Source organism: Nomascus leucogenys, chromosome 7b (assembly GCF_006542625.1).
Source record: "Nomascus leucogenys isolate Asia chromosome 7b, Asia_NLE_v1, whole genome shotgun sequence".
Classification (NCBI taxonomy): Eukaryota; Metazoa; Chordata; class Mammalia; order Primates; family Hylobatidae; genus Nomascus; species Nomascus leucogenys.
This window is the reverse complement of record NC_044387.1, coordinates 48565873-48591785: the sequence shown is the minus strand read 5'-3', so window position 1 is coordinate 48591785 and position 25913 is coordinate 48565873. Positions and strand designations below refer to the sequence as shown.

General features: G+C 50.4%; 1 protein-coding gene and 1 pseudogene across 5 annotated transcripts; one reads left to right on the top strand and one right to left on the bottom strand.

Annotated features, from left to right (window-relative positions):
- Positions 1–4805: 4805 nt before the first annotated feature.
- LOC115835990 (breakpoint cluster region protein-like) lies at positions 4806–23085 on the bottom strand. 5 transcript variants are annotated; one of them, XM_030815939.1, is made up of 7 exons: positions 23049–23085; positions 10313–10422; positions 8904–9043; positions 7713–7847; positions 6665–6770; positions 6024–6186; positions 4806–5329 (listed from the first exon to the last, which is right to left on the bottom strand). In XM_030815939.1, exons 1-7 carry the CDS (start codon positions 23061–23063, stop codon positions 5240–5242), a joined length of 759 nt encoding a protein of 252 aa, XP_030671799.1. In that variant the 5' UTR covers positions 23064–23085; the 3' UTR covers positions 4806–5239. The 5 variants fall into 5 exon arrangements, 1 of the variants encoding a protein (XP_030671799.1); XR_004030972.1 differs by lacking the exons at positions 4806–5329; positions 6024–6186; positions 6665–6770; ... (1 more) ...; positions 10313–10422; positions 23049–23085 and adding exons at positions 17200–17303; positions 22434–22909 and having other exon boundaries at positions 8954–9043; XR_004030973.1 differs by lacking the exons at positions 4806–5329; positions 6024–6186; positions 6665–6770; ... (2 more) ...; positions 10313–10422; positions 23049–23085 and adding exons at positions 12004–12043; positions 17200–17303; positions 22434–22909.
- Positions 23086–23820: 735 nt separating this feature from the next.
- Positions 23821–24648, top strand: LOC115835993 (annotated as a pseudogene).
- Positions 24649–25913: the final 1265 nt, after the last annotated feature.

Here is a 25913-nt window from a genome sequence, read left to right as displayed (position 1 = left end):
AAAGTGTTGGGATTACAGGCCTAAGGCACCGTGCTTGGCCATATTTATTTATTTAATTATTTAGAGACAAGGTTTTGCTCTGTCACCCAGGCTGGAGTGCAGTGGCGCCATCTCAGCTCACTGCAGCCTCCGCCTCGAGGTTTAAGCGATTCTAATGCCTCAGCCTCCTGAGTAACTGGGACTACAGGTACGCACCACCACGCAGGGATAATTTTTTCTATTTTTTTGTAGAGACACAGTTTCACCACGTTGGCCAGGCTGGTCTCGAACTCCTGACCTTAGGTGATCTGACAGCCTCGTCCTCTCAAAGTACTGGGTTACAGGCATGAGCCACCGCACCCGGCCCTCACTACATTTAAATGACGCAGTGGCTCACACCTGTAATCCTAGCACTTTGGGAGGCCAAGGCAGGTGGATCACCTGAGGTCAGGAGTTCGACACGAGCCTGGCCAACATGGGGAAACCCCGTCTCTAGTAAAAATACAAAAATTAGTCAGGCGTGGTTGTTACAAGCCTGTAGTCCCAGCTACTTGGAAGGCTGAGGCAGAAGAATCACTTTAACCAGGGGCAGAGGGTGCAGTGAGCCGATTTCATGCCACTGCTCTCCAGCTTGGGTGAAGAGTGAGACACCGTCTCAAAAAAAAAAAGAAAAAAATATGATGCGGGGCATCTCGGCCTGAATACCTGCACGAGCACAGTCATGTCCAGGCCAGGGCTGCCGGTCGAGGTCCAGCCCCATCTCTTCCAGCAGAAAGGGAGCAAGCTTGCGGGGCGGCTGGGGGACAAGATCCCAGGATCTCAGCCTCGCTCACGGATCAGCTCTGAGACCCCGAGTGAGCTGGGGGTGCTCTGTGGCATTGGTTTCCCCAGCTGTCAAGTAAAGGGATTGGATGAGGAGTCTTGTCGAGGTGGAATGACCTCAGATTTGGGCAGCAGTGAATGATCCCGCTCCCTGGGCCATGCCAGTGGCCCGGCCTCGGCTGAACACAGCCCCAACACTCTGGAATGGGGATGAGGGGGCAGTCGGCTCTTGCTCCTAGTAAGAGAGATGCAATAGGGCTCTGTGGCTGAGCTGGGTGCCTTGCCTCACACCTGTAATCCCAACATTTGAGAGGCCGAGGCGGGAGGATTGCTTGAGGCCGGGAATTTTGAGAATAGCCTGGACAACATAGCCAGACCCCATGTCTACAAAATAAGAATAAAACAGGTGCAATGGCACCCAGCTATAGTCCAAGCTACTTGGCAGGCTGAGGCAGGAGGGTCCCTTGAGTCCGGGGACTGGAGGCTGCATTGAGCTATAATCGCACCACTGCACTCCAGCTTGGGTGACAAAGTGGGACCCTGTCTCTGAAAGAAAAAAAAATCGGCCTGTGAGCATGGGTTTGATTTTCAAACAGGACCCGGAGGGTAGGGACAGACAGTGCTGTCACCTTTAGGTGCTGAACACTCAGAAATGGGCCAGCGGCAGCCCTTTCCTGCCCTGCAGACACCAGATTGGGCAGAACAGCACGTGGCACTGGTAGCTCTTGCAGTGAGGACAGAACCCAGTGTGAACCCTTCTGCCTGTGGGAGGGGCTGCTGAGGCCTGCGGAGAGGCCAGGGTGGAGGCTCGTCCCTTGTCCAGCCCTTGGTGTGGTCTCCACCATGTCCCCAGCCCACCAGTGCAGGGCGCCCCTGAGCCTGCTGCTGCCACGGGCCCTGTCTCTACCCAGGACGTCCCCACACCCTCCAGTGTCAGGGAAATGATCATGGTAGTGGTGACACTCCGCAGGCAGGGCTGCTGAGAGAAGCTGAGAAGGGTCACACCGCAGGCAGGGGCCCGTGTGACAAGCCCCTCTCACCCCGAGAGAGCTGACCAGGCCTCTCACGAGCAGAGCCACATCCCGGGAGTCCGAGAAAAGTCCTGGCTGGGCTCAGCCACCTCACTGGCCACGGGCAGCCTTTGTCATGTGAGCCTTGATCTCCTGGGGAGGCTCAGGCTGACGGCTGATGTGGGCATTGCCGAGGGCAACCTGTGGCCCAGTGGATGTGGCCGGGTCTCCTCAAGCTGCATTCATTGAAGCAGGACCCAGGGTGCGTGCCCATCTCCAGCCCAGGGCAGCTCCCCTGTAAGCTGGGTGAGCTACTGAAGCCAAGGCGGGAGGCAGCTGACAACACCCAAGGCCCATGCGGGGATGGTGGAAAGGCTGGACTCAGCAGCAACACCAAATCCCGGACCAGGCAGAAACCACCCAAGACTGAGGGGCTCGTGCCAGAGAGGTGGCCACAGGTAAGAACCCGGGCCCAGGCTGTGTGTGGCGGGAAACCTCCACGTCCCAGGGCTCAGCACAGCAAAGGAAGACCAGCCGGGTCACCCTGGTGGCCATCTGTCCCTGTCCCACCTGCAGAGTCAGAACAGCCTCTCCCCAGTGGGGATCATCTCTCTCTGCCAAAGCAACAGCGGTCCCTGCCCCAACCAGACTACCCCACTCAGCGGAGTTACAGATGCTGCTCCAGCATCCTAACACTGCCCAGCTGGCGCCTGCCTGTGCTCACCCACACCTCCCAGGCCGGCCTTCCCTGCAGCCTGGGCTTGGCCACCGTGGCCTGATTGAGCACGGAGGCCTCCTGGGCACCCAGCCCCATCACTGCACCTGCCACTTCCAGCCCCACCCCACCGGCTCAGGGCTTCTTCCCAGCGGCGCTCATCATGAAATCAACATGCACGCAAGTCGTCTCAGGAAACTTTTTAATGAAAGTGTCGGCAGTTCATTCCCCCACGGTGGTGTGTAGGTGGCTGAGCTCAGATTGCAGCTGCTAAGACACCAGCCACTTACCGAGAGAAAGCCAGGCTGCTTCAAACCCAGGGCCCGAGGCAAAAAAGCATCACTTCTGGTCGGGGAGTCTGGAAGCCATGCCTTGTGGGAGGTCACACTGGCATCTAGGCCTTTGCCTGCACTGCAGAAGGAGAGCCGGGTCCTCCTCCTGGAGAACGCCGCGTTCCCCAGCCCCGCACCGGCTTTGCCACCACACAGGCTTTGAGCCAGGAGGCGGGTAAGACGTAGCTGTAGACCCAAAACAACCATCAGCCCTGGGGCCCTGCGGGAGAGGAGCACTTTTAGAACAGGAAAAGTGTGGTCATCCCATCATTAGACAGCACACATCCTACGTAAATAAAAAGTCGTATGGGGAAGGAGGTTGGAGAGGGAACAAAAATTGGCACAGACATTGATAGACTGGATTCCAGTTTCAAGGTAACAGATGCACATCATGAGACCAGAGGAGACCGAGACAAGGTCTGGATTTGGCTTTTCTAAGCAACATGTGTTCCTGCGCAGGGCTGGATGGTCGCTGAGACAGAGATGGAAGCCAGGACAGGGGAGCCACCGGGCCCAGATAGGTACAGAGAGCAGAGGCTCCTGTTCTGTCCTCACCACCCACGAGGGTGACACTGCTTGTAAATGGTGGCTGTGCTCTCCCAGCAAGAAAAAAGCACAACTAAATCCACACTGCACACAGAGGCAGACAGAAAGCCTTCAAGTGGCTCTGTTTTCTGCTCCCTGCCTCGCCAGGTCCACAAGCAGAGAGGAGTGTCAGGCGCATGGCCCCGCTGTCAGGCTCCCCAGTGAGCTGTGGGCTCAGCAGGAGCTGCCCACTGACACACAGGGGCACCCACTCCTCCCACCTTGGGAGCGGTCGCCAGACAGAGCCGTACTGGGTGCTGGTGTCATCCAGGGACCCCACACACTTCCTTAAATGTGATCCTGCTTCCCTCTGGGCAGCTGCATCCTCTCCTCCTGCAGGACCGTCTGAAAACTTGGCTCTCAGTTTGCTCTCCCTTCTCTTCTCTGCCTGCCCCAAGCCCCTTTTTCTAAAACAGTGATGCAATGTTCATGGGGTTATTTCTTGAAAATACTTGGCAGCCTCCATGCTTCTGTTTTCTTTAGCCAGGTGGTCAGGAGGGTTTACAAAGAATGCCTGGGCTCCCCCGCAGGTGCCGGCAGATGGGGTAGCAAATGGTCCTGTGCCTCCACCTGCTCTGGGAGGGAGTCTTCCGTCTCTAGGCCTGGCCCCTTCCTAACCCTCCACGTATCCTGTTCTCCAGAGACCAGAACCCACTCCGGAGAACAGCGAAGCCAGGCGCTTAGAGGAAGAGCAAATGCTGCCAGGACACGGATTGTCCATGGAATACATTCCAGCATCTTATTAGGTATCTGAATCTGTTAGGAAAAAAAAATTAGAAACTACATATAAAACTTAAAAATATTCAAGTATCAAAAGGTTATTTAGGATGAAAGTTTTAAAACAAGTCATCAGCAAGCTGCTACCACCAAGTGGAGACTTTTACAAAAGTTCGCGCGAGTCCACTGAGCTGAGAGGACAGAAATGAAGTCACCTGTGCTGGGGCAGGGGCAGGGGCAGGGACACTTGGGGCAGGGAGTGTGTGGGCAGAGAAGCCAGAGAAGTCCAGGCCTGTGGAAGCCAAACAGGAGAGCGTGGGCCGGAAGGGCGGTCAGGAGCGGGGGACGAGGTCGCTCTCCCTGGAGAATGAACCCTGAAGTATGTAGCCTGGGATTCCCTCCCTGGGGGTCCTGTCCCCCGACATTTCACAGGCCTCCTGGAGCTGCCTTCCAACGAGGACAAACGCGGCAACAAAAGACCCATTTCTGCACAAAAATCCTTCTGGAAAGAAAAAGAAGAAAGGCAAGAATGGAGTCCAAACGCTCCCCAGTGCTGACTAAGCCTCTCCAACCCTGTTCTAAGTGGAGTGTGGTTTCTAAGTCAGGGAAATGGAAGAGGCCCCACCCACACAGGCCATGGCCCCACAGGATGAAGCAGCAGCGTTTATTCCAGATACAACAGTGAGGGAATCCGGTCACGTTCCCTTCTCCCCAGAGAGGGCGCATCTTGACACGTGATCCAGTAGAAATCTTTTAAACTCTGTAAGTTAAGTTCATAAAAACCACTCCCTTCACCCTGTCTCCCAGGGCCAGGCCTGGCCTCTGAGATGCACTGGCTTGGGGGCGCCCTCAGGTGGCTGCATGGAAAAACCAGTCTGAGGCCAGCCTGGGGCTCCCAGACCTGGGCGGGATCTGTCCAGTCACCTGTCCTTCGGCTTCGGGTCGCTGTCTCTTGGCAGATGGCCCGACACTTGGGGGTGGCCCAAGGACACCTCAGGAAGGTTCCCGCTCTACGGATGGCCCGATTAGCCAGAGGTTTCCAGGCCGTCTGTTCACCTCCTAGAGATGGACTGGGGCCTTTAGACTTCGGTGGAGAACAGGATACTCTGTCTCTTGCTGTCTGGGGCAGGGATGGATTCCAGCTGCAGGAAGTACAGCAGCACCTGGACCTGCCCGGGCAGAGTGGGGAAGAGGAGAGTGGCTCAGAGGGAGGCTCACAGCTGCTGGTGGGAGGTCTTTGGGGCCCAAGCCTCCAAGTCCATCTCAGGTGCTAGAAACCCCTGCTGGCGACATGAACCCCTTACAGTGAGACAAGGCATGACTTGGGGCTGGGGGGGTTGTTTATTTTAGAGATGCACAGGGCTTTGCTCTGTCCCCCAGGCTGGAGTACAGCGGCTCCATCATGGGTCACTGCAGCCTCTAACTCCTGGGCTCAAGCAATCCTCCCGTGTCAGCCTCCCAGATACCTAGGATTACAGGTGTGTGCCACGATGCCTGGCTAATTTTTCTTTTTATTTCTTTCTAGAGATGGAGTTTGCCACATTGCCCAGACTGGTCTCAGACACCTGGGATTGGGTATCCTGCCTTGGCCTCCCAAAGTGCTGGGATTACAGGCATGAGCCACCACACCCAAACACTTGAGGTAGTTTTAAGCCCCCAGCAAAGTGCACTAGCAGGACCAGAAGGTGGCCTGGGCCCCCACTATCACTCTCATCCATGCAGACCTAGGCAAGTCCCTCTCCATGAATGTCGGCCACACCACATACAATGCAAGTAGGAAGATGGGCAGGACTGGGGGTGGGGCAGGCAGAGGCCACCTCTGGCAGGTCAGGGTTGCCAGGGCTGGAGCCTGTCTTCCCATACCTGGGACATGACCTCCAAGGACCAGCTGTCAGTCATGGTGATGGGCTGGCTGGGGTTGGCAGGGAGCTTGCTCTCCTTCTCTGATGGCCGGAGCAGCGTGGGGCCAAAGATCATGGCGAGGTTGCACAGGGACATCTTATTGACTGCCTCCTTCTCTGCCACCGTGTAGAGGACCAAAGCAGAGGGTGCTGTTTCAATGCCACCACCAGGAGAGAGGAAGAGGGGCTGGGCCATGCTGGAGTCCTCAGGAAGGGAGTGACCTCGACCCTGGCTGTGCTGCAAGGTGACTCCAGCCCTGGTACTTCTGGGTCTCAGTGGCCCAGGACAAGGGGCCAACTCTGGGCTGGTGAGGGAGTCTCCTCTATGATGTGACTGGGAGGGAAGAAGGGGGTCCTAGTGCTCTGCTGGCCATGGCCAAAGCTCTGAGCTCTTTTTTAAGGCCACAGTGCAGGGGGAGGAGGGTGGCAAAGAGGAGAGGCGGGGGCAGGAGTGGCAGTGGCACTAGTCGCAAGAGGCAGTGAGTGACTGCAGACAGGGGTCAGGGGAAAAGGTCCTCGGTGTTGGGGGTCTAGTGGGAGCAGAAGGGCACCCCGCGGCCTGGGGACCTGGAGTCCTGGGCTGCCACGGGAGAGCTGGGCTACCTTTTCAGGTGGTCCAGAAGGAAAAGGAAGGGGAGCAGGTTGGCCTCCGGCAGCGACAGCAGCAGGTTGAGCATGCAGCTCTCCTTTGCAACCGGGTCTGAAAGAGCTGCAGGAGGCGGTGGGTTACTCCTCAGGGTCACAACGAGCCAGAGACCTCTCCCGAGGTGGTCACATGGAGCACCTGGGGCTTGTGTCCCTGCACAGCCCAGGCTCGTCGTCATCCTCAGTCTCACAGCTCTGGCCCCCAGTGAGGACCCTGTGAGGGGCGCTGGTGTGGGGTATGAGCCACCTGAACGCCTTTTCTCTACCTCACACGGGTCAGCAGCACGCGGCAAACAGCAGCAGGAGGAGCCGCGGGAGCAGCCGCTCATGGGCAGAGCTGCCCTTGGACAACTCCTGCCACCACCCCCTCCCCAGAAGAGCCCAAGGCAGGGGAGGCTCGGCGTGGAATGAAACAGGGGAGTGAGGGACACAAGGAGGTGGGAAGTGGGAGGCCCCAGCCCCACCAAGTACGCAGAGACCCCCTTGTCGTCCTGGACACCACAGGGGCACCTGGAGGCTGGGAGAGCAGGTCCTCTGTGCATGGGCGTGAGAGGCAGACCTGCCCTAAGGGTGATGCGGAGGCTACAGGTGCTGCACGTGCCAGCGCCCACTCTAGACATCAGCCTCCAGGTTGACTAAGGGTCAGGCCATGTTCGAACCCATGTTCGACTGGGCCAGGACCCGTGGCTAGAGCACCTGGGCACCCTCCTTCAGCCCTGGTCTGCAGAAAGGACAGCAGACTTTAGGACCCCACAGCATGGCAGTGCTGACTATTTCAGCCTCTTGGTCTCCTTGAGGAATAAGGACCGGGAGCCCTCTGGGGATGGGCGAGGGCTTCCAGGACAGGCTCTGTTCTGGTCCCCTGCTTTCTGAGGTTGGGTTAAAATGCCGACCATGGCAGAGGGGGCACAGCTCGGGTTCTCACACCTCACTTTTCACAGCCTCCAAGGGCAGCAGTGCACGTGGAGGAGACGTCTCCCATGAGGCCAAGGCCTCCAGTGCTCACCGATGCCCTCCGCAAAGTTGGGGTAGAACTCGTCAGTGAAGAGGGGCTCCAGCAGCTCACGGAAGTACAGCTTCGGCGTGCCTGTGATGGCGTTCACATCCATCTCGCTTGTCATCACCGACACATCCTTGTTATCTGGAAAGAGCATGGAAATGACGCGGCCTCCTTGAGGATCCCGAGTGAGTCACCCGCCATCCCTGCCTTGGCTAAAGCACCGTCCCTGCCACACTGACCATAGTGCGGGACCCTCCCGGGCTTTGAGCAGCTCATCTGACTCCTCCCAAGAGCTGTGCATGGTTCTGTGTCTGCAGAGTTGATGGGGGTGCGTGGGCATTCCCATTCCTCTCCCCTGCTTGGCCCCATGTGATGGCCAGGAGGAGGCCAGTGTGGCAGGACACAGTGCCTGCGTGGGGAATGGGTGGCTCTGCCCTGTACATAGCAACCACCCCTGCACCAGTGCCTTCTGATAGCAGGAAGGCCATGGGAGAATCTGATTGGTTTCAGTGTTTGAACCTGTGTCTTCCTTTGGACCCAATTGGCCACTGGTGTTTACATCCTCACCACAGGCCAGGTCCATTCTGGGCCCCCAGAGGGAGCTGAAACTACCACAGAGCCCTCCCAGGGATGCTGGGCATTCTAGGGATCCTGGTCAGGGTGGGTGGTGTGTGCCCCAAAGAAGAGTCTGCAGGCACAAAATCCTGTTGCTTTGAAGATGCTGGGCAAGGACCCTCTGGGGTCTCAGTGCCCTCCCCTGGCATTTGGGGCAGCTCCAGGTCTTTCACAGCCTCTGAGGGTTGGTGAGATGGAGGCAGAGATGTTAAAGCCCCGGTCTGAGCTGGGTCCCATCAGTGCCTTCTGCCCTCCGCATCCTCAAGCAGGGCAGTGGACAGACTGCACTGAGTCCTGGGCTTCCACCTCCTGTCCACCCCCAAGGCAGGAAGGCCAAGGCCCTGAGGAAGCCCCTGGTGCACCCCAGCAAGCAGCACCTGTAGCTAGGATGGTTTAAAATCTGGCCTCTACAGAAGCTCCTTCTACAACTCTTGTCTTCTCTTTCTTAAAAATAATAAAACAGTAAATGAAGAAAAGACACAGAGAAGGATGTGACATGCCCTGGCCATGGAGCGCTCTGAGATCTCATCGTGGACACCGCCGCCCACACCTCCATCCCATCCTGCGGAGGCCGACACTCACTGACGTCGAAAGCTGCCTTCAGTGCCTGGATGTCCGTGGCCACTCTGGATACACGATAGATGCCCACCTCCTCCGTGCCGCGGCGCTCGATCTCCTCCACACACTGGCACACGATGTAGGGCACCTTGGACCTCTCTCTCCTGCAGGAGGAGAGAATGTTCTCAGTGTCCTGACAGCCCTGCTTGGGCCACAGCACAGGAGACCTGCCCCCTATCTGTACACCCGGAGGTGGGGTGAGGACGGTGACGAAGGTGCCCAGGTCTGGGGCTGCACACAGAGCCTTGTGCATGCCTGTCCTCCCTCTGCAAGCTCGGTCCTCATTGCAAGTACTTTCTCAGGACTTTTCTAAGAGGCTGAAGCAGCCAGACCCTCTGCAAGTCACACATGATCTTTGTGGGATGGTCAGGAGGCCTAAGTCAAGTCAGCACAGCAAGGGCATCTGAAAGATTCCAGATCTGGGGTTAGCAACCTGTGCTCCCAGCTGGGAGATCAGGCCCGGTGTTGGTGCTGCCATCCACGTGGTGTGTGAGAGGAGAATCCCCTGACCCCTGCCCCGGGCCCAGGCCTAAATAAACATCCCACGAATAAAGGGTTGCCTCAGCACCAGTGCCCCAAGTCCTGCGATGCTAAGTGCATTTCTCCTCTGAGTCTTAGCAATGAACAATTCCAATACCTCCACACAGGACACTAGAGTAAGAATACTTCAAAGTCAGAACACAGTGCTGTGCAGAGGCCTTTAGTTCTGTTTTGCAACTGGATTTAGCAGCACATCAAAGCAGCTTCTCAAGCCACCCTCATTAGCCGTGGTTATTTGGAGGGGCTGCTGATGGAGTCCTCGATGCTCATGCCCAGAGCCCTCCCAGAGTGCTACCAAGTGGCTGCCATGCAGTTGGGGGTGGGGAGTGGTGTTTAGACACAGAAAGGAGTCCAGGGTATGACTGATGGAGGCCCTGGCCCACGTGACCAGCAAGGTCCGGGGCCCAGCCAGATTCCATCCTGGGGAAGCAAATGAATTCTCTAAGGAAGTGATCTGTGTCTGCAAGAACTGCTCTCAAAACAACAAACAGGCTTCTCTTGGCAACTGACTCCTGACAAAAGGGCAGGGGTTAGTTACAACCATTCAACAGGAACCTGGGACCGTCACAAATTCCAAGCAAGGGCAGAAAACCCTGCATTTGGGCAGTTCCTGGAGCCAGCCTACTGCTTCCAAGCAAGGCAGCAAAGACATTCCTGAGCTGGTTTGGAGGAAACACAGGAGGTAGCTGAACATACCAAGTGTTCTCTGGGGCCTGACCTCACCGTGCAGCGGCCACGCACAGAGAGGAGAGACCCACACATGCTCTTTTCTGCAGAAACAGCTGAAGGGACAGGCACCCTCAGTGCGTGAGCCCAAGTCCCTCTGCACTCACTTGGTGACCACTGCAATCTTGACTCCGAAGACCCCTGTCTGTTTTCGGGACGGCATCCTCTTCAAGCTGAACTCCCTACTGGTGAACTTCACCAAGGGCTTTACTTCAATCTATAGTGGGGAGAAGGGGCACAGTCCTCTAATGCTCCTGGTCCTCATAGCCCAAGGTCCCAAGGGCCCCTAGAGGACTCATCAAATATTTCTACCCACAAGGCATGCAAAGGTCTCAGGGTGAGGTGAGACTGCCCCTCGGGGAAGCCCCTAGTCTACTTCAGAAAGAGCAAGGATTTTGAATGCCCACCTCGGCCTCCCAAAGTGCTGGGATTACAGGTGTGAGCCATAGTGCCTGGCCTTTCCTGGAGTCTTATACCATTAGGAGGCATCCAAGGATTGGAAAGAAATTTTTATGCAAAATCTGAGGCTTACCCCGATTTGCCTGTCTCTGTTCCTGGATTTTGCCTTTCAACTTAGAAACACTCTGGAGGCCCCAAACTCTAACCTCTGTGTCATCAGCCCATGAAGACTACTGCTTTCTTCCTGAGGTCTATTTCTCTGTGCAAGTTTTGAATTTTTATTGGCAAGAGAGTTTGTCTGATACAAACTACTTTGTAATTACTGAATCAGGTTTTTGTTTGTTTGAGACAGGGTCTTGCTCTGTTCCCCAGGCTGGAGTGCAGTGGCACAATCACGGCTCACTACAGCCTCGACTCCCGGGTTGAAGCCATCCTCCCGCCTCAGTCTCCTCAGTAGCTGAGATTACAGGCACACAACACCATGCCTGGCTAATTTTGTATTTTTAGTACAGATGGGGTTTCTCCATGTTGCCCAGGCTGGTCTCAAGCTCCTGAGCTCAGGCAATCCATCCGCCTCAGTCTCCCAAAGTGTTGGGATTAGAGGCATGAGCCACCACGTCAGGGCTGGAACAGTTATTTAAAATAGTTTTTCAAGTAGGATGCTGTGGCTCACGCCTGTAATCCCAGTACTTTGGGAAGCCAAGGCGGACAGATCCCTCGAACTCATCAGGAGTTTGACGCCAGCCTGGCTAACATGGCGAAACCCCGTCTCTACAAAAAATAACAAAAGTAGCTGGGCATGGTGGCACGCCCCTGTGGTCCCAGCTACTCTGGAGGCTGGGGTGGGAAGATCACTTGAGCCAAGGAGGCCAAGGTTGCAGTGAGCCAAGATCGCACCACTGCACTCCAGCGTGAGTGACAGAGTGAGACTCCATCTCAAAAACCCCACACGCCAGGCGCGGTGGCTCACGCCTGTAATCCCAGCACTTTGGGAGGCCGAGGTGGGCACATCACGAGGTCAGGAGTTCGAGACCAGCCTGGCCAACATGGTGAAACCCCATCTCTACTAAAAACACAAAAATTAGCTGAGTGTGGTGGCACGTGCCTGTAATCTCAGCTACTCAGGAGGCTGAGGCAGGAGAACTGCTTGAACCAGGACCCGGGAGGCGGAGGTTGCAGTGAGCCGAGATCACACCATTGCACTCCAGCCTGGGCAGCAAGAGTGAAACTCTGTCTAAAGAAAAACCCACACAAAAATAAAATCTTCCACTTTAAAAATGCTTTTTGTTGATTAAAGTAGGCTGGGCATGGTGGCTTAAGCCTGCAATCCTAATTACTCAGGAGGCTGAGGTGGGAGGATCACTTGAACCCAGGAGGTTGAGGCTGCAGTGATCTGCGATGGCGCCACTGTACTCCAGCCTGGGTGACATAGTGAGACCCTGTTTCAAAAAAGAAAAGAAAGAAAAAGGTTAAAACGGTAAATTTTGTTATATATTTTACCACAATAAACAGAATGGGAGTAGAGGCTGAGAGGCTGTTGAATTAGGTACTGTGGAACACTGCAAGGAAGCAAAAATAGCAAAATATTGGCCAGCAAAAGACTGAATGGGCTCCATCCTTTCAGCCTGCAGGGACTGAGGCCCCCCATGGCCCCCTGGGTTAAGGTTTCAGCATCGACCATGAGATGCCATTTGTTCTTTTCCATTTGAAGAACACGTCAAATCGGGCTGTTAAATGGAGAAACAGAGGGGACAGTCACCCCTTCACTCGATCCTTGAAGTCCCTGTTTTAATTTATTTTGGGTCATATTAATGATTTTAATGGCTTGGGCAGGTCCTCAGGGTCTCGTCTGCCAAGACCAACAGTAAGGGACAAAGTGTGGGTTTTATTCCAATTGGAGCATCCGTCCCAGTGATGGAAATTCAAGAGCAGAAACCAGGAACCTGAGACCACTGGAATATTCTGCAAAGCTATTGCACCAGTGATCAGGCTAAGGTGGACTTGTTTGCCTTCAATCTATGCCCAGGGAACAGAGAGAGTTCCTCCTTAAATTTAGTGGGGTCTCTGGGAAACAGTGTCAATGAAGGCCATAAAAGTTTGCTTAGTGCGTGGGAACCAGTGGACCCCCAAGTTTGTGAGAGCAATTGTCCTCTGTAGTGGCGAGGGTCAAGGAGTATGCTGTGTCCCTAGCAAGGCTGGAGTGGTCACGGGTGCTCTATTTTGGGGGATGTGATGTGGGCTCACATCTTGAGGATTTGGGTTTGGATTCTCTGTATAACTTGTTTTAGAAGTGCCTGGACCTCTTTGGGGTCTTACCGTAAATCTGATTATTGGGGAAGCCCAGGTTGCAAAGTTGCCAATCCCAGGGTTGGGGGGGTGGCCATGGAAGTTCTGAAATGGGGGTCCTTTCCTTGTCAGTAGGGTTTGGTGCTTTGGGATGAGAAGACGGGGTCCTGGAATCAATCATTCCAGGCCATCGAGGGCCTCTGTAGGACTAGTCACATGAGGCCGGGCATGGTGGTTCATACCTATACTCCCAGCACTTTGGGAGGCCAAGGTGGGAGGATTGCTTGAGGCGAGGAGTTCAAGACCATTTCGGGCAACACAAGGAGACCTCATCTCTACAAAACTAAAACAATGACCCAGGCATGGTGGAGTGTGTCTGTAGTCCCAGCTACTCAGAAGGCTGAGGCAGGATCACTTGAGCCCACAAGTTCGAGGCTGCAGTGAGCTGTGACTGCGGCACCACACTCCAGCCTGGGTGACAGAGGGAGATCCTGTCTCTAAAAAAAACAATAAAACAAAAGTGTAATCACTTGACTAGTTAGGGGAGCGCCACCATGCCTAATTTTTTTTTTATTTTATTTTCAGTAGAGACAAGGTCTCGCTATGTTGCCCGAGATGGTCTTGAACTCCTGGGCTCAAGCAATCCTCCCTCCTTGGCCTCCCAAAGTGCTGGCATTACAGGTGTGAGCCAGTGCGCCCAGCCTGGAAACAAAAAAATGAATCTCTGTAACTGAAGTCCCAAATAGGAAACTCTGAGCTTTTGGGGATACTTAATATTTTCATCTCCTAAAATTTAAAGTGGCAAATGAGGATGGTCATGGTGGCTCTGGCCTGTAATCTCAGCACTTTGGGAGGCCACAGTTAGGAGTTCGAAACCAGCCTGGTCAACATGGTGAAACCCCCATCTCTACTAGCTGGGTGTGGTGGCGCTTGCCTGTGATCCTAGCTACTCAGGAGGCTGAGGCAGGTGAATCACTTGAACCTAGGAGGCGGAGCCTGCAGTGAGCTGAGATCGTGTCACTGCACTCCAGCTTGGGCAACAGAGTGAGACTCCATCTCAAAACATAAATAAATAAAGTGGCAAATGAGAGAGGAAGCAGGTTTTGGAAGTGCGTAGATGCCTCAAAGGTCAGCATTTGATCTTACTGCCTACGAGTTCCCAGTAAAAGCAGAACATGTGAAAGGACTCTGAGGCACAAAAATACAGTTGGATAGTCCTGGGCAGGCAAGAGGAAAGTTGAGTAAATGTGTGTCTAAAACGTGCATTTCTAGGCTGGGCACAGTGGCTTACACATATAATCCTAGCACTTTAGGAGACTGAGACAGGAGAATCACTCGAGCCCAGGAGTGCGAGATCAGTTTGGGCAACATAGTGAGACCCTGTCTCTACAGAAATAAAAATTAGCTGTGGTGACGAGTACCTGTAGTCCTAACTACTCAGGATGCTGAGGCAGGAAAATCACTTGAGCCCAGGAGGTGGAGGCTGCAGTGAGCTGTGATTGCACCATTGCTGCCCTCCAACCTGGGCAACAGAGCAAGACCTGTTTCTAAAATAATAAAAAAAATAATAATAAAATGTACATTTCTAACTTCATTTCAAAGTTAAGGCCAGGTGCAGTGGCTCATGCCTGTAATCCCGGCATTTGGGAGGCTGAGGCAAGGGGATCACTTGAGCCCAGGAATTCGAGACCAGCCTGTACAAAATAGTGAAACCTTGTCTCTAAATTAAAATAAAAGTAAACAAAGTCAAACATTTTTTAAAAAATCAGAACAGAAACGTTTAACTGCATACTTCTAGGCCCAACAGAGTAGGGGTTAGCACAGGCACAACCAGGTTGCATATCTATATACAATCTGCCCTGGCAGGAAGGACAACCTTTTCTTCCAGGCTTAACCACTCTAGGAGACCCAGATTATTTTAAATTATAGCGTCAACAATTTAAAGCAGGTTTTACTGTAAGGCACAATCTCAATAATTAATAGGGCAATATAATAAATACATAAAAGCTCAGACTTTTATGTCTGAGAAAACAAGACTCTTGAATGGGCCTGGAAGTTTTGCCATGTCCCCCAAGTACTCTCAGTTGCATCCTTCAGAACCTTCAACACATACACATATACCTCCCTCATCCTTTTGTGAAGAGTGTATTCATCACCAGATTAAGAGGATTTGGATAAAATTTATAGATGTACAAACTTTGCTACCAAGGACTCACATATTTACTTTTCTAGCTCATCAGTTTACGTCCTAGAAAAACTCCAGATCCACATTAACCAGCTGTTTTCTATTTTTCATTTTATGATGCTGTTTCCACTTTCACCTGCAAAGTGAGTAATAGTAATACCTATTACAGTAATTTAAATAACACCATTTAGAGTAATTTCGTCTTTAGTACTGTATTTATACTACTAAGAAAGCCGCCAATGACTCAAGCTGCACTCACTGGTGAAACCCTATGCTATATATGTAATTGATTTATTTCCTAAATTCTTACCTCCCTCCACCCCCTCCATTGGAAAATAAACTCTAAAGAATGCAAAAGTTGTTGTGTGTTTTTGTTCAATACTTAAGAGCAGTGCCTGGCACCTAACAGTCAATATCTGCTAACTTTGACGAATGAATGGTATATTTATATTATGCAATATTACTATGAAGCCATGAAACACAGTGAGTTAGAGTGGTAGCAGCTAATTTAATGGAATTTCCAGAAGTATGAAGCTAAGAAAACAAGAAGAAAAGTGTCAAAAATATGATCTCACTTTTTTTTCTTCCCTGAAACAGAGGCTTGCTCTGACGCCCAGGCTACAGTATAGTGCTGCCATCATGGCTCACTGCAACCTCAAACTGCTGGGCTCAGGGAATCCTTCCACCTCAGCCTCCCATGTAGCTGGGACTATAGGTGTGTGCCACAACGCCCAGCTAATTTATTTTAAATTATTTTTTGTAGAGACAGGGTCTCCCTATGTTGCCCAGGCTGGTCTCAAACTACTGGGCTCAAGTGATCCTCCCACCTCAGCTTCCCAAAGTGTTGGGATTACAGGTGTGACCCACTGTGCCCAGCCTAATCCCATTTTTTAAAAAGTACACCCCAAAATCCATACACTGGTGAGGAAGTGGAGAACGTGGAATCCTCATACACAGAATGTAAAATGGTAGAGCTCTGGAAAACATTTTAGCAGTTTCTCAAAATGTTTAACATAGCTACTACACGACCCAGCGATTCAACTCCTACATATATACCTAAGATAACTGAAAGGGTTATGTCCACACAAAAATTTGCAGAGGAACTTGTACACACTTGTTCACAGTAGCATTATTCACGATAGCCCAAAGTGGCACAAACGCAAATGTTCATCAACTGATGAACAAATAAGGTATGAACTATCATTCAGACATATAAGAAATGAAGTGCTAATACATGCTACAACAGGGATACACCTTGATAACATTTTGCTAAATGAAAAAAGCCAAACAAAAGGTCACATGTTGTATGATTCCATTTACATAAAATACCTAGAATAGGCAAATCCATAGAGACACAAAGATCAGTGACTGCCCAGAGCCAGAGGGAGTGGTGAATGTGAAATGACTACTAATGAGTACAGACTTCTTTTTGAGGTACTGAACATATTATGGAATCAGATAGTGGTGATCAATGCATAACTTTGTGAATATACCAAAAACCACTTGAAAGGTACATTTTAAAAGCCTGAACTTTAAAGTATGTGAATTTTATCTCCATAAACCTGTTATTTTGTTAACATATGCTTATTTGCAAATGAATACATGGATAATGAGGAATAATATGAAAGGTTAATGACAACCTTGGTGATAGGGTACAGACTGGGAGAGGAAGGTAAGTGTTGAGGTAGAAGAAGACGAAAAATAAAAGACTGAAACAATAATCCAGGGCCAGAGGCCATGAGTTAGGAGATGGAGCAAGACTAAGTGTACAAAGAAATGAGCATAAATCATAAAAATGAGGGAACTAGGGTTGAAAAATCCAGCAAGTAGTTTGTAATGGGGGAGACGAAGCAAACCTAAGTAACTGCAAGGATTCAACGGAGTCTGCAGAAAATGCAGAAGGGAGAGAAAAACAATGAAAAAATGGATCAGAAGATTTAAAATTGGCTCTACCCCACCAAAGTTTTAAAAAGCATGCAAGAAGAAAATTCAATTGCTCCTGGGCAAGAATTCTTGGGCCCAGTGGGGTAGAACCAAACCATGATAAGGAGACACCAGTGTTTTGTAAGCAAGAGAATATATTAAGCAGAGAAAAGCAGCATTTATCGGGAGAAAAGGTCTCACTGTGATTGTTCTGGAATAAAGTAGCCCCATCAGACTGCCTCAGGAACTCATGGTGGAAGAGGTGCCACTGGAAAATGGCTTAGTCGGGATCTTCCCCAAGAACACTAGAAGAGACAGAGAAAGAATAAGAATAGCTTTAAATTTTAGCAGATACTTCTTTTTCTTGCTTAATTAAAATAAATCTTATTGACCTAATATTTTTGAGACTGGGCTCTTGCAATGCTGCCCAAGCTGAACTCAAACTCCTAGGCTCAAGAGATTCTCCCACTTCAGCCTCCTGAAAAGCTGGCACTACAGGTGCGCAACACTGGGCCCAGTATAAGGGCTATTTCTTGACAAATCTTGACAATGCCACCAGTATGTTTTTCTTTAGAGACAGAGTCTCGCTTTGTAGCCCAGGCTGGAGAACAGTGGTGTGATCCTAGCTCACTGCAGCCTCAAACACCTGGACTCAGGAGATCCCCCTGCCTCAGCCTCTCAAGTAGCTGAGACTACAGGTGCGCACCACCACACCTGGCTGATTTTATTTTATTTTTTTATTATACTTTAAGTTCTAGGGCACATACACCTGGCTAATTATAAAATGTTTATTTGTACAGACAGGGTCTCGTTATGTTGCCCAGGCTGGTCTCAAACTCTCAGCCTCAAGCAATCCTCTCCTCTTCACCTCCCAAAGCCCTGAAATATGCCCACATCCAGCCTGCCACCAGTTTCTTTGCATACTTCTTTCCTAGGCTTGACCAAGACCTTTACTTTCTTTTGTGTACAGCTCAGCATTAAAAAAAGTTTAGGCTGGGCACAATGGGGCACGCCTGTAATCCCAACACTTAGGGTGGCCAAGGCGGGAGGTTTGCTTGAACCCAGGAGTTCCACACCAGCCTAGGCAAGATGGCAAGACCACATCTCTCCAAAACAATTTTTGTAAAATTAGCCAGGTGTGCTAGCGCGGGCCTGCAGTCTCAGCTAGTGAGAAGACTAAGGCAAGAGGAACTCTTAAACCCAAGAGTTCAAGGCTACGGTGAGCTGTGATCACCACTCCAGCCTGGGTGATAGGGTGAGACCCAGTCTCTGAAAACAATTAAAAATAAAAAAAGTTGAATAATGAGTCTTCCTTTTAGAGACAATGCATTTTTCCTCTTTAACTTTTTGTTTTCCTTAGGCTATATGCACAACAAAGTTGAAATTTAATCTTAATCTCTTAAACCCTTACTGTCCAAACACATCAAACTCAAAAAAAAAAAAAAAAAGGTGAAAGGTGTACAAGAGAAAGAAGGGAAGTAATCTGTGCCAAATGTACATTCCTTCCACAATTTGGGACAAAAATGATGCCTACCTGGTCTCTGGGTGCCAAAATAAGACATTAGAGACACTCCCCTCCTTCAAGAAATAAAACTGGAATCAGACACTAAGATACAATTAAAAAGACTTTGAAAGTCGGTATGCTCTACTGGGAGGTGTCTCACAGCTGGCAGGGTCAAGTGCAACTAGAATAAAAGCTCCTAAGGGCAAAAACTAAGTGGCTCACTTCCTCTGTAACGCTACCGTGCCCAGCACTGTACCAGCACCCCAGCAGAGTCAACAACTTTCAGTCAAGCCACACACTTACTGTCTCATCATCCAGTGGAGGCCGCAGACGAGACATAGTGTGCCAAATCCCAAATGCACAGGGTGCCAGATAAGTCTGCAGGAGGCAGGAGGACTAGGGAAGCCTTCCAGGCAAGGTGATGCCTGAGCTGAGTTGTTTTTCTTTTGAGTTTGGAACATTAATTTAATCGGAGGAAAACAAGGGACATGAAAAGGGCAAGGAAATAAGAAAATGAGCTGAGTTTTGAAAGCAATGATCAGATGAAGTGAGAGAAGAATATTCCAGCAGAGGGAGACAAGGAGACTGCAGAGGTTTCAAGGGGCCAAGAGCTGTTCGGTGCAGCTCAGTGAAGCACCTAAACAGAGGTGGCGTAGGAGAACAGGGGTCAAAGCGCAGTATTGAAGTGTTCTGGATACCAAGCTAAGGAGACCTTATTATGAAGGTAGTGGGGCTGTTGAAGGGTTTAAATGGGAGAGTGATTGTGAACAGATTAATAGTTTGGAAAGATACGGGAAGAAGTAAACCTCTGGATTTAACCAAAAAATAAAGGACAGAACCACAATGAAGATGTTGGAAAAGATCAGGAAAAACACTGTTAAAAGATATTCACTCTCTTCTCTTATTTACAGATTTCCTTTATGGAATTACCAAATTATTCTTTGAAAATAGAAAACTCAGAAGTGGCTGAGGGCAGTCAGTCAGTCTTCAGAATGTAAAAACTACTATTCTGAAGAAGTAGATATGACATTATTAATTTCATTTCAAGATGCTTTAAAAATGAGCCTTTTGATACACTGCAGGTTTTAAGAGTATGTCACAATAACTCTAAATCTTATTTGAGATTAACAGAAGAAGAACACTATAAATTTTAAAGGCTTCACAGACACAGGGATCATCTGTTATGTTCACTTTGGAACAGATCATAATTGTCCCTCCCCCTCAACATACCCAAAATACATTGTTTAAGGCTACTTTCTTAATGGTCATGTTATTTCACAGCAAAAGACCGAGGTCACAATGATTTCTGAGCTGACAGAAGGAGGTTCTTTACCTCGCAGCTAGTCTATTCAGTACTAACAATTCCAATCACCAGAAAGAATTTCCCTGCCTAGGCTTATTTTGTTGGCACACCACAACACAAAAAAATCTCCTGGGGCTGGGTGAGGTGGCCAGTGCCTGTGATCCCAGCACTTTGGGAGGCCAAGGCAGGCGGATCACCTGAGGTCGGGAGTTCCAGACCAGCCTGACCAACATGGAGAAACCCTGTCTCTACTACAAATACAAAATCAGCCAGGGGTGGTGGCACATGCCTGTAATCCCAGCTACTTGGGAGGCGGAGGCAGGAGAATCGCTTGAATCCGGGAGGCGGAGGTTGCGGTGAGCCGAGATCATGCCAACAGACTCCAGCTTGGGCAACAAGAGCGAAACTCTGTCTCAAAACAAAATATCTCCTGACATTTTATATCTAATAAGAAAAGATTTAACAATGATCAGAATAGGAACATCTTTAATGCCAGGCAAATTTAACAGCTTTCTCAGTGGATTTCTCAGTAGACTGTGACAAATGACCTTGAAATAAACTCATATTCACTCTTAAGAAATATTCTATATTTGAATCTTCTTAACAGCAAAAGCCCCGGGAACTTTTTCCTCAACTCCCTAACAGCAGCAGCAAAACAAGAGATTCTCGGCTCTCTTTATTTTTAAAAATCACAATAACTACCCTTGTATTTACTATTTACGTTTACCATATATCACCATTTACTATCACCATCATTTCATAAAAGACGCTTTATTTTAACACCAAGAAAGCAGAACTTTTTTAAAGAAAGGATAGTCCTACAATCGAATAAACTGAATTGTATAAAAGACTCCCAATATTGTCCTTTTTTTCTTATTTCTGTTCCCTTACTGAGCTGAGCAGTTTGCGTAATAACACACACAGGTTAGTCATGTGATTTAAATATGTATACGATAGCAATTTTGATACTATCACTTAAGTCATATGAAATATCAGATGCACTGTGTGTCAAGTCAGTTATAGAGAACCACTGCTTCAGAGAAATCGCATCTGAGGAGGAAACACCGCAGATACACCCCCTAAAAGTTCACCTTTGAAACAGAAATTTTGATACAAACTTCGCTTTAACTACAACTGTAATTGTAATTATTACACTTATTCTCCACTCACTAGATACTGTACTTGACACTCATGTTATTTGGTTGGCTACCAACGGGCACCAGTGATAAAGCTTTCCTATGGCACAACATTCACTTTCTTACTGAAAATGTCAAGAAAAACCCCTACACACCTGCAACCATTAGGAAGCATACTCCAGCTATCTACAAAGCCACACTGAGTCGGCTAAGCGACTCTGTGTGGTGTACACTAAATCAAAGGAGAAAAGGTGTTTTTAGGGAGGAAAAAAATACTGGATCAGCCATTTATTCATAGAAACAACTTCACCCACAACAATACTTCTCCTTTCACTATATACCCTTCTATATTGGTTTGGTTATTTTATGACATACTTGTATATTGTAATGGCTGTTTTTTGTTTGTTTGTTTTTTTGAGACAGAGTCTCATTCTGTGGCCCAGGCCCAGGACAGCAGTGGCGAGACCTCGGTTCACTGCACCCTCCGCCTCCTAAGCAATTCTCCTGCCTCGGCCTCCCAAGCCGCTGCGATCACAAGCCTGTGCCACCAAGCCCGGGGCTAATTTTTATATTTTTTGTACAGACAGGGTTTCGCCATGTTGGCTAGGCTGGTATCAAACTCCTGACCTCAGGTGATCCGCCCGCCTCGGCCTCCCAAACTACTGAGATTACAGGCATCAGCCAGGGCGCTCGGCCTTATTATGTCTGGTTTTTGTTTTTTTGAGACTGAGCCTCGCTCTGTCGCCCAGGCTGGAGTACAGTGGCGCGAACTCGGCTCACTGCAACCTCCGCCTCCCGGGTTCAAGCGATTCTCCTGCCTCACCCTCCTGAGTAGCTGGGATTACAGGCGCGCGCTTTTTGTATTTTTAGTAGAGACAGGATTTCACCATGTTGGTCAGGCTGGTCTTGAACTCCTGACTTCAGGTGATCCGCCCGCCCCGGCCTCCCAAAGTGCTGGGATTACAGGCACGAGGCACCGTGCCTGGCCTGGTTTTTAATTACGAAGAAAAAATTACTATAGTCCCTTTGGTATCACCTACATTGGCAAAACTGCAGTCCCGCTCCACTCCCCGAAGCCACCAGAAATGACTGCTGTTGTCTACAAAGCCTACAGCTCTGATTTCATTTTAAGATGTGTCCTACTGACTGACAGCAAATGTCATTTTTTAAAGGCTTGTATCTGTTATAAGCTTGGGAAATATTATCAATGGCTTAAGAAGCTCTTTTGACAAAAGAAAACGCTGTTCCCTGAAATCACCTGGGCTGTATTCACGGGAATCTTTTCCTCGCCCTTCCGGTATTTCGGACAAATGATCAACGATATCAACAAATCAAGGTTCCCTGCATTTGAATGATGATAGAATTTTTGCGTGTTCTGTAAATGGGCTAAAACTACTGGAAACTGATTTCTTTTCGTCATCTCCAGGGCAGCTTGCCCAGCGTGCCGTGACTATCATGTCTTAGACTTAACTACTTAAGGTAATACAATTACCAAATTCCTGGAAACGCAAAATTTCCTCAGACAGGTACCGGATTATTCACATCCAACCTGATGCAACTAACCACGTCTCAAGAAGAAAGGACGTTCCGTCGGCCTGGGGCGCCGGCCACAGCAGAAGCAGCACCAGCAGCAGGCCTGGGGTCCGCCGCCCGTGGCCCCTGCTCCTCCGCGCGGCGCCCTCCGGGCCACTGAACAACGCTGTCCCCGCCACAGGCAAGGGACCCGGGCGACGGGGCGGCAGCCCCAGCCTCTCCCGGAACGCCGGAAAGGCAAGCACGAGGCTCGCACCCGGCCTGTCTGCACACAGATAAGCCGTAAGCGGGGTCCCAGAACCAGCTGAACCCCAACACCAAGGGACGCAGGCCTGTGGGTCTCGGCCGCGAAGCCTGCGGGTTGTCCCAGGAGCCCCGAAGCCCAGAACGAGGACCGCGCGGGAAGGGAAAGGCGCAGGCGCGGGACACTCTGGAGGGGCCCAGGAGCAGGGACGGCGCAGGCGCTGGGCCTCCCGGGGTCTGCGCGGACGTCCGGGCGCGGTCGCGCGGGCGGCGCTGAGGCGATAAACCAACCCGCCAGCGAACACTGCGGGAACCCGGCCGTAACTCTTACCGCGCGGCACCGCATCGCTCCCTCGCAATCTCCTGGTTGGGGCTCGGCGGTGAGTTCACCCGGTGGCTCAGCCGAGACCCGTTGAGTCCGGCCTCAGGGAAACAGCCAACCCCGCGGCGCCGCTTACCGGGCCCGCCCTGCCTCCCTCGCGGCCCCCGCCCTTGGCCAGCCCCTTCGGGCCCAGCAGGGCTGCGGCCGTCTGCGCAGGCGCTATGGAGGCCCCGCCTACATTCCTTCACTGCGCAGGCGCCGCTGTCCCCCACCACCACCCCCTCCCCTTACCCCATCTCCGGCTCGCGTCCGTCTCGGCACTGCGTCGCGCAGGCGCCCTGCAACTTGGCCGGTCAAGAAAAAAAGTAGCCGGCGAGCCGGTGCGCATGCGTCAGGTCTTGGGCTGGAGCCTGGCAAGGCGGATCCCTTCAGAGGCCCCACTGGGCCCAGCGGAATGATGCTCAGAGTCCGCTAGTCCCAGAGGTTCTCCTCAACGTGTTTACAGTTGTGCCAAGGACTGTGCTATGCATGAGCCCGACAGTGGTGAGGAAAACACAAAGCCCTGTCCCCCTGGCACTCCCGGTACATAAGGGAATAGACAAAAAAATAAGCGAGCAACATATATATATATATATATATACACACACACACACACACACATATATACATATATATGTATGTATATATATAATATTAAACAAATTCTGGTGGAGTTCGAGTTCCATCGGCCCCCATCCGGGCCACCCTGCCGCCTTGGTGGCTGCTCCTCCCCAGAACGCTGATGCCTAAGAAGAACCGGATTGCCATTTATGAACTCCTTTTTAAAGAGGAAGTCACGGTGGTCAAGAAGGATGTCCACATGCCTAAGCACCTGGAGCTGGCAGACAAGAATGTGCCCGGCCGGGTGCGGTGGCTCACGCCTGTAATCCCAGCACTTTGGGAGGCCGAGGCGGGCGGATCACGAGGTCAGGAGTTCAAGACCAGCCTGGCCAAGATGGTGAAACCCTGTGTCTACTAAAAATACAAAAATATTAGCCGGGCGCAGTGGCAGACACCAGTAATCCCAGCTAGTCGGGAGGCCGAGCAGGAGAATTGCTTGAACCCAGGGGGCGGAGGTTGCAGTGAGCTGAGATCGCGCCCCTGCACTCCAGTCTGGGAGACAGAGTGAGACTCGGCTCAAAAAAAAAAAAAAAAAGAATGTGCCCAACCTTCACGTCATGTGGTCCCGAGGCTACTACGTGAAGGAACAGTTTGCCTGGAGACATTTCTACTGGTACCTTACCAATGAGGGTATCCAGTATCTCCGTGATTACCTTCATCTGCCCCTGGAGATTGTGCCTCCCACCCTACGCCGCAGCCGTCCAGGGACTGGCAGGCCTGGGTCTAAAGTTCTGGAGGGTGAGCGACCTGCAAGACTCACAAGAGGGGAAGCTGACAGAGATACCTACAGAGGGAGTGCTGTGCCCCCTGGTGCCGACAAGAAAGCCGAGGCTGGGGCTGGATCAGCAACTGAATTCCAGTTTAGAGGTGGATTTGGTCGTGGACGCCGTCAGCCACCTCAGTAAAATTGGAGAGGATTATTTTGCATTGAATAAACTTACAGCCAAAAAGACTTTAAAAAAAAAAAGAAAAAAAGAAAAAAATTGTATTATGTCGCAAATGAACCCGTTGCAATGATCCTACAGGTATTTTCCTTTGATAGTTTGTACTATTTTAATAGTTTTTTCTTTTATTACATCATCTTAGTTTCCTAGGAAAACCCCAACTTGGTCGTGATACATGTTTAATCCATTGCTGGATTATTTGCTAATATTTTATTGAGCATTTTTGCATATATGTCCATAAGAAGTTAGTCTATACTTTTGCCTCCTTGTACTATTTATGTCTGGTTTGGTTTTAAGCCTATACTAAATTCACAGTGAGTTGGGGAGAATTCCATTTGCTTCTTTTTCTGAAAGATTATGTAGGCTGGGCACTGTGGCTTACACTTGTAAAACTAGCACTTGGGGAGGCCGAGGCGGGTGGACTACCTGAGGTCGGGAGTTCAAGAACAGCCTGACCAGCATGGTGAAATCCCATCTCTATTAAAATACAAAAAATTAGCCGGGCGCACCTGTAATCCCAGCTACTCTGGAGGCTGAGGCAGGAGAATCGCTTGAACCTGGGAGGCGGAGGTTGCACTGAGCGGAGATCACGCCACTGCACTCCAGTCTGGGCTACAAAGCCAGACTTCCCTCAAAAATAAATAAATTAATTAATTTTAAAAAATTATGTAGAAGATAAAAACTTTATGTTCTTTTAATGTTTGCTGTCTGTAAAATCATCTGGGCCAGGTGCTTTTCTTTGGTTTTGTCTTTTTGTGAGATTTTTGAGGGGATGGGATACAGATTTTAAAATAAACATTCAATTCCTTTAATGGTTCTAGATCTAGACAAACTTTTCTGTTTCTCCCTACTTCATTTTTATGCAGTTATATTTTTCTTTTGAGACAGAGTTTCTCTATTGCAGTCACGCAATCTTGGCTCACTGCAACCACCGCCTCCCAGGTTCAAGTAATTCTCCCGCCTCAGCCTCCCGCGTAGCTGGGGTTACAAGCATGTGCCACCACGCCCAGCTAATTTTTGTATTTTTAGTAGAGTTGGGGTTTTACTATGTTGGCCAGGCTGGTCTCGAACCCCTGAGGTCAGGTGATCTGCCAACCTTGGCCTCCCAAAGTGCTGGGATTACAAGCATTAGCCACCCCACCTGGCCTGAAGTTATATTTTTCTATAAAACTGCCTGTTTTGATATTTTAAAAAATCACTGGCATAACGTGGTTTATGTAATGTGCTTATGATTTTTGTCTTAATATTATTTATTTATTTATTTATTTTA

Coding starts and splice junctions, on each gene's coding strand:
- LOC115835990 (XM_030815939.1), bottom strand. Junction 7,848..8,903: donor GAAGGCAGCTTTCGACGTCA/GTGAGTGTCGGC, acceptor TGCTCTTTCCAG/ATAACAAGGATGTGTCGGTG. Junction 5,330..6,023: donor CCTTGGAGGTCATGTCCCAG/GTATGGGAAGAC, acceptor CTGCCCGGGCAG/GTCCAGGTGCTGCTGTACTT.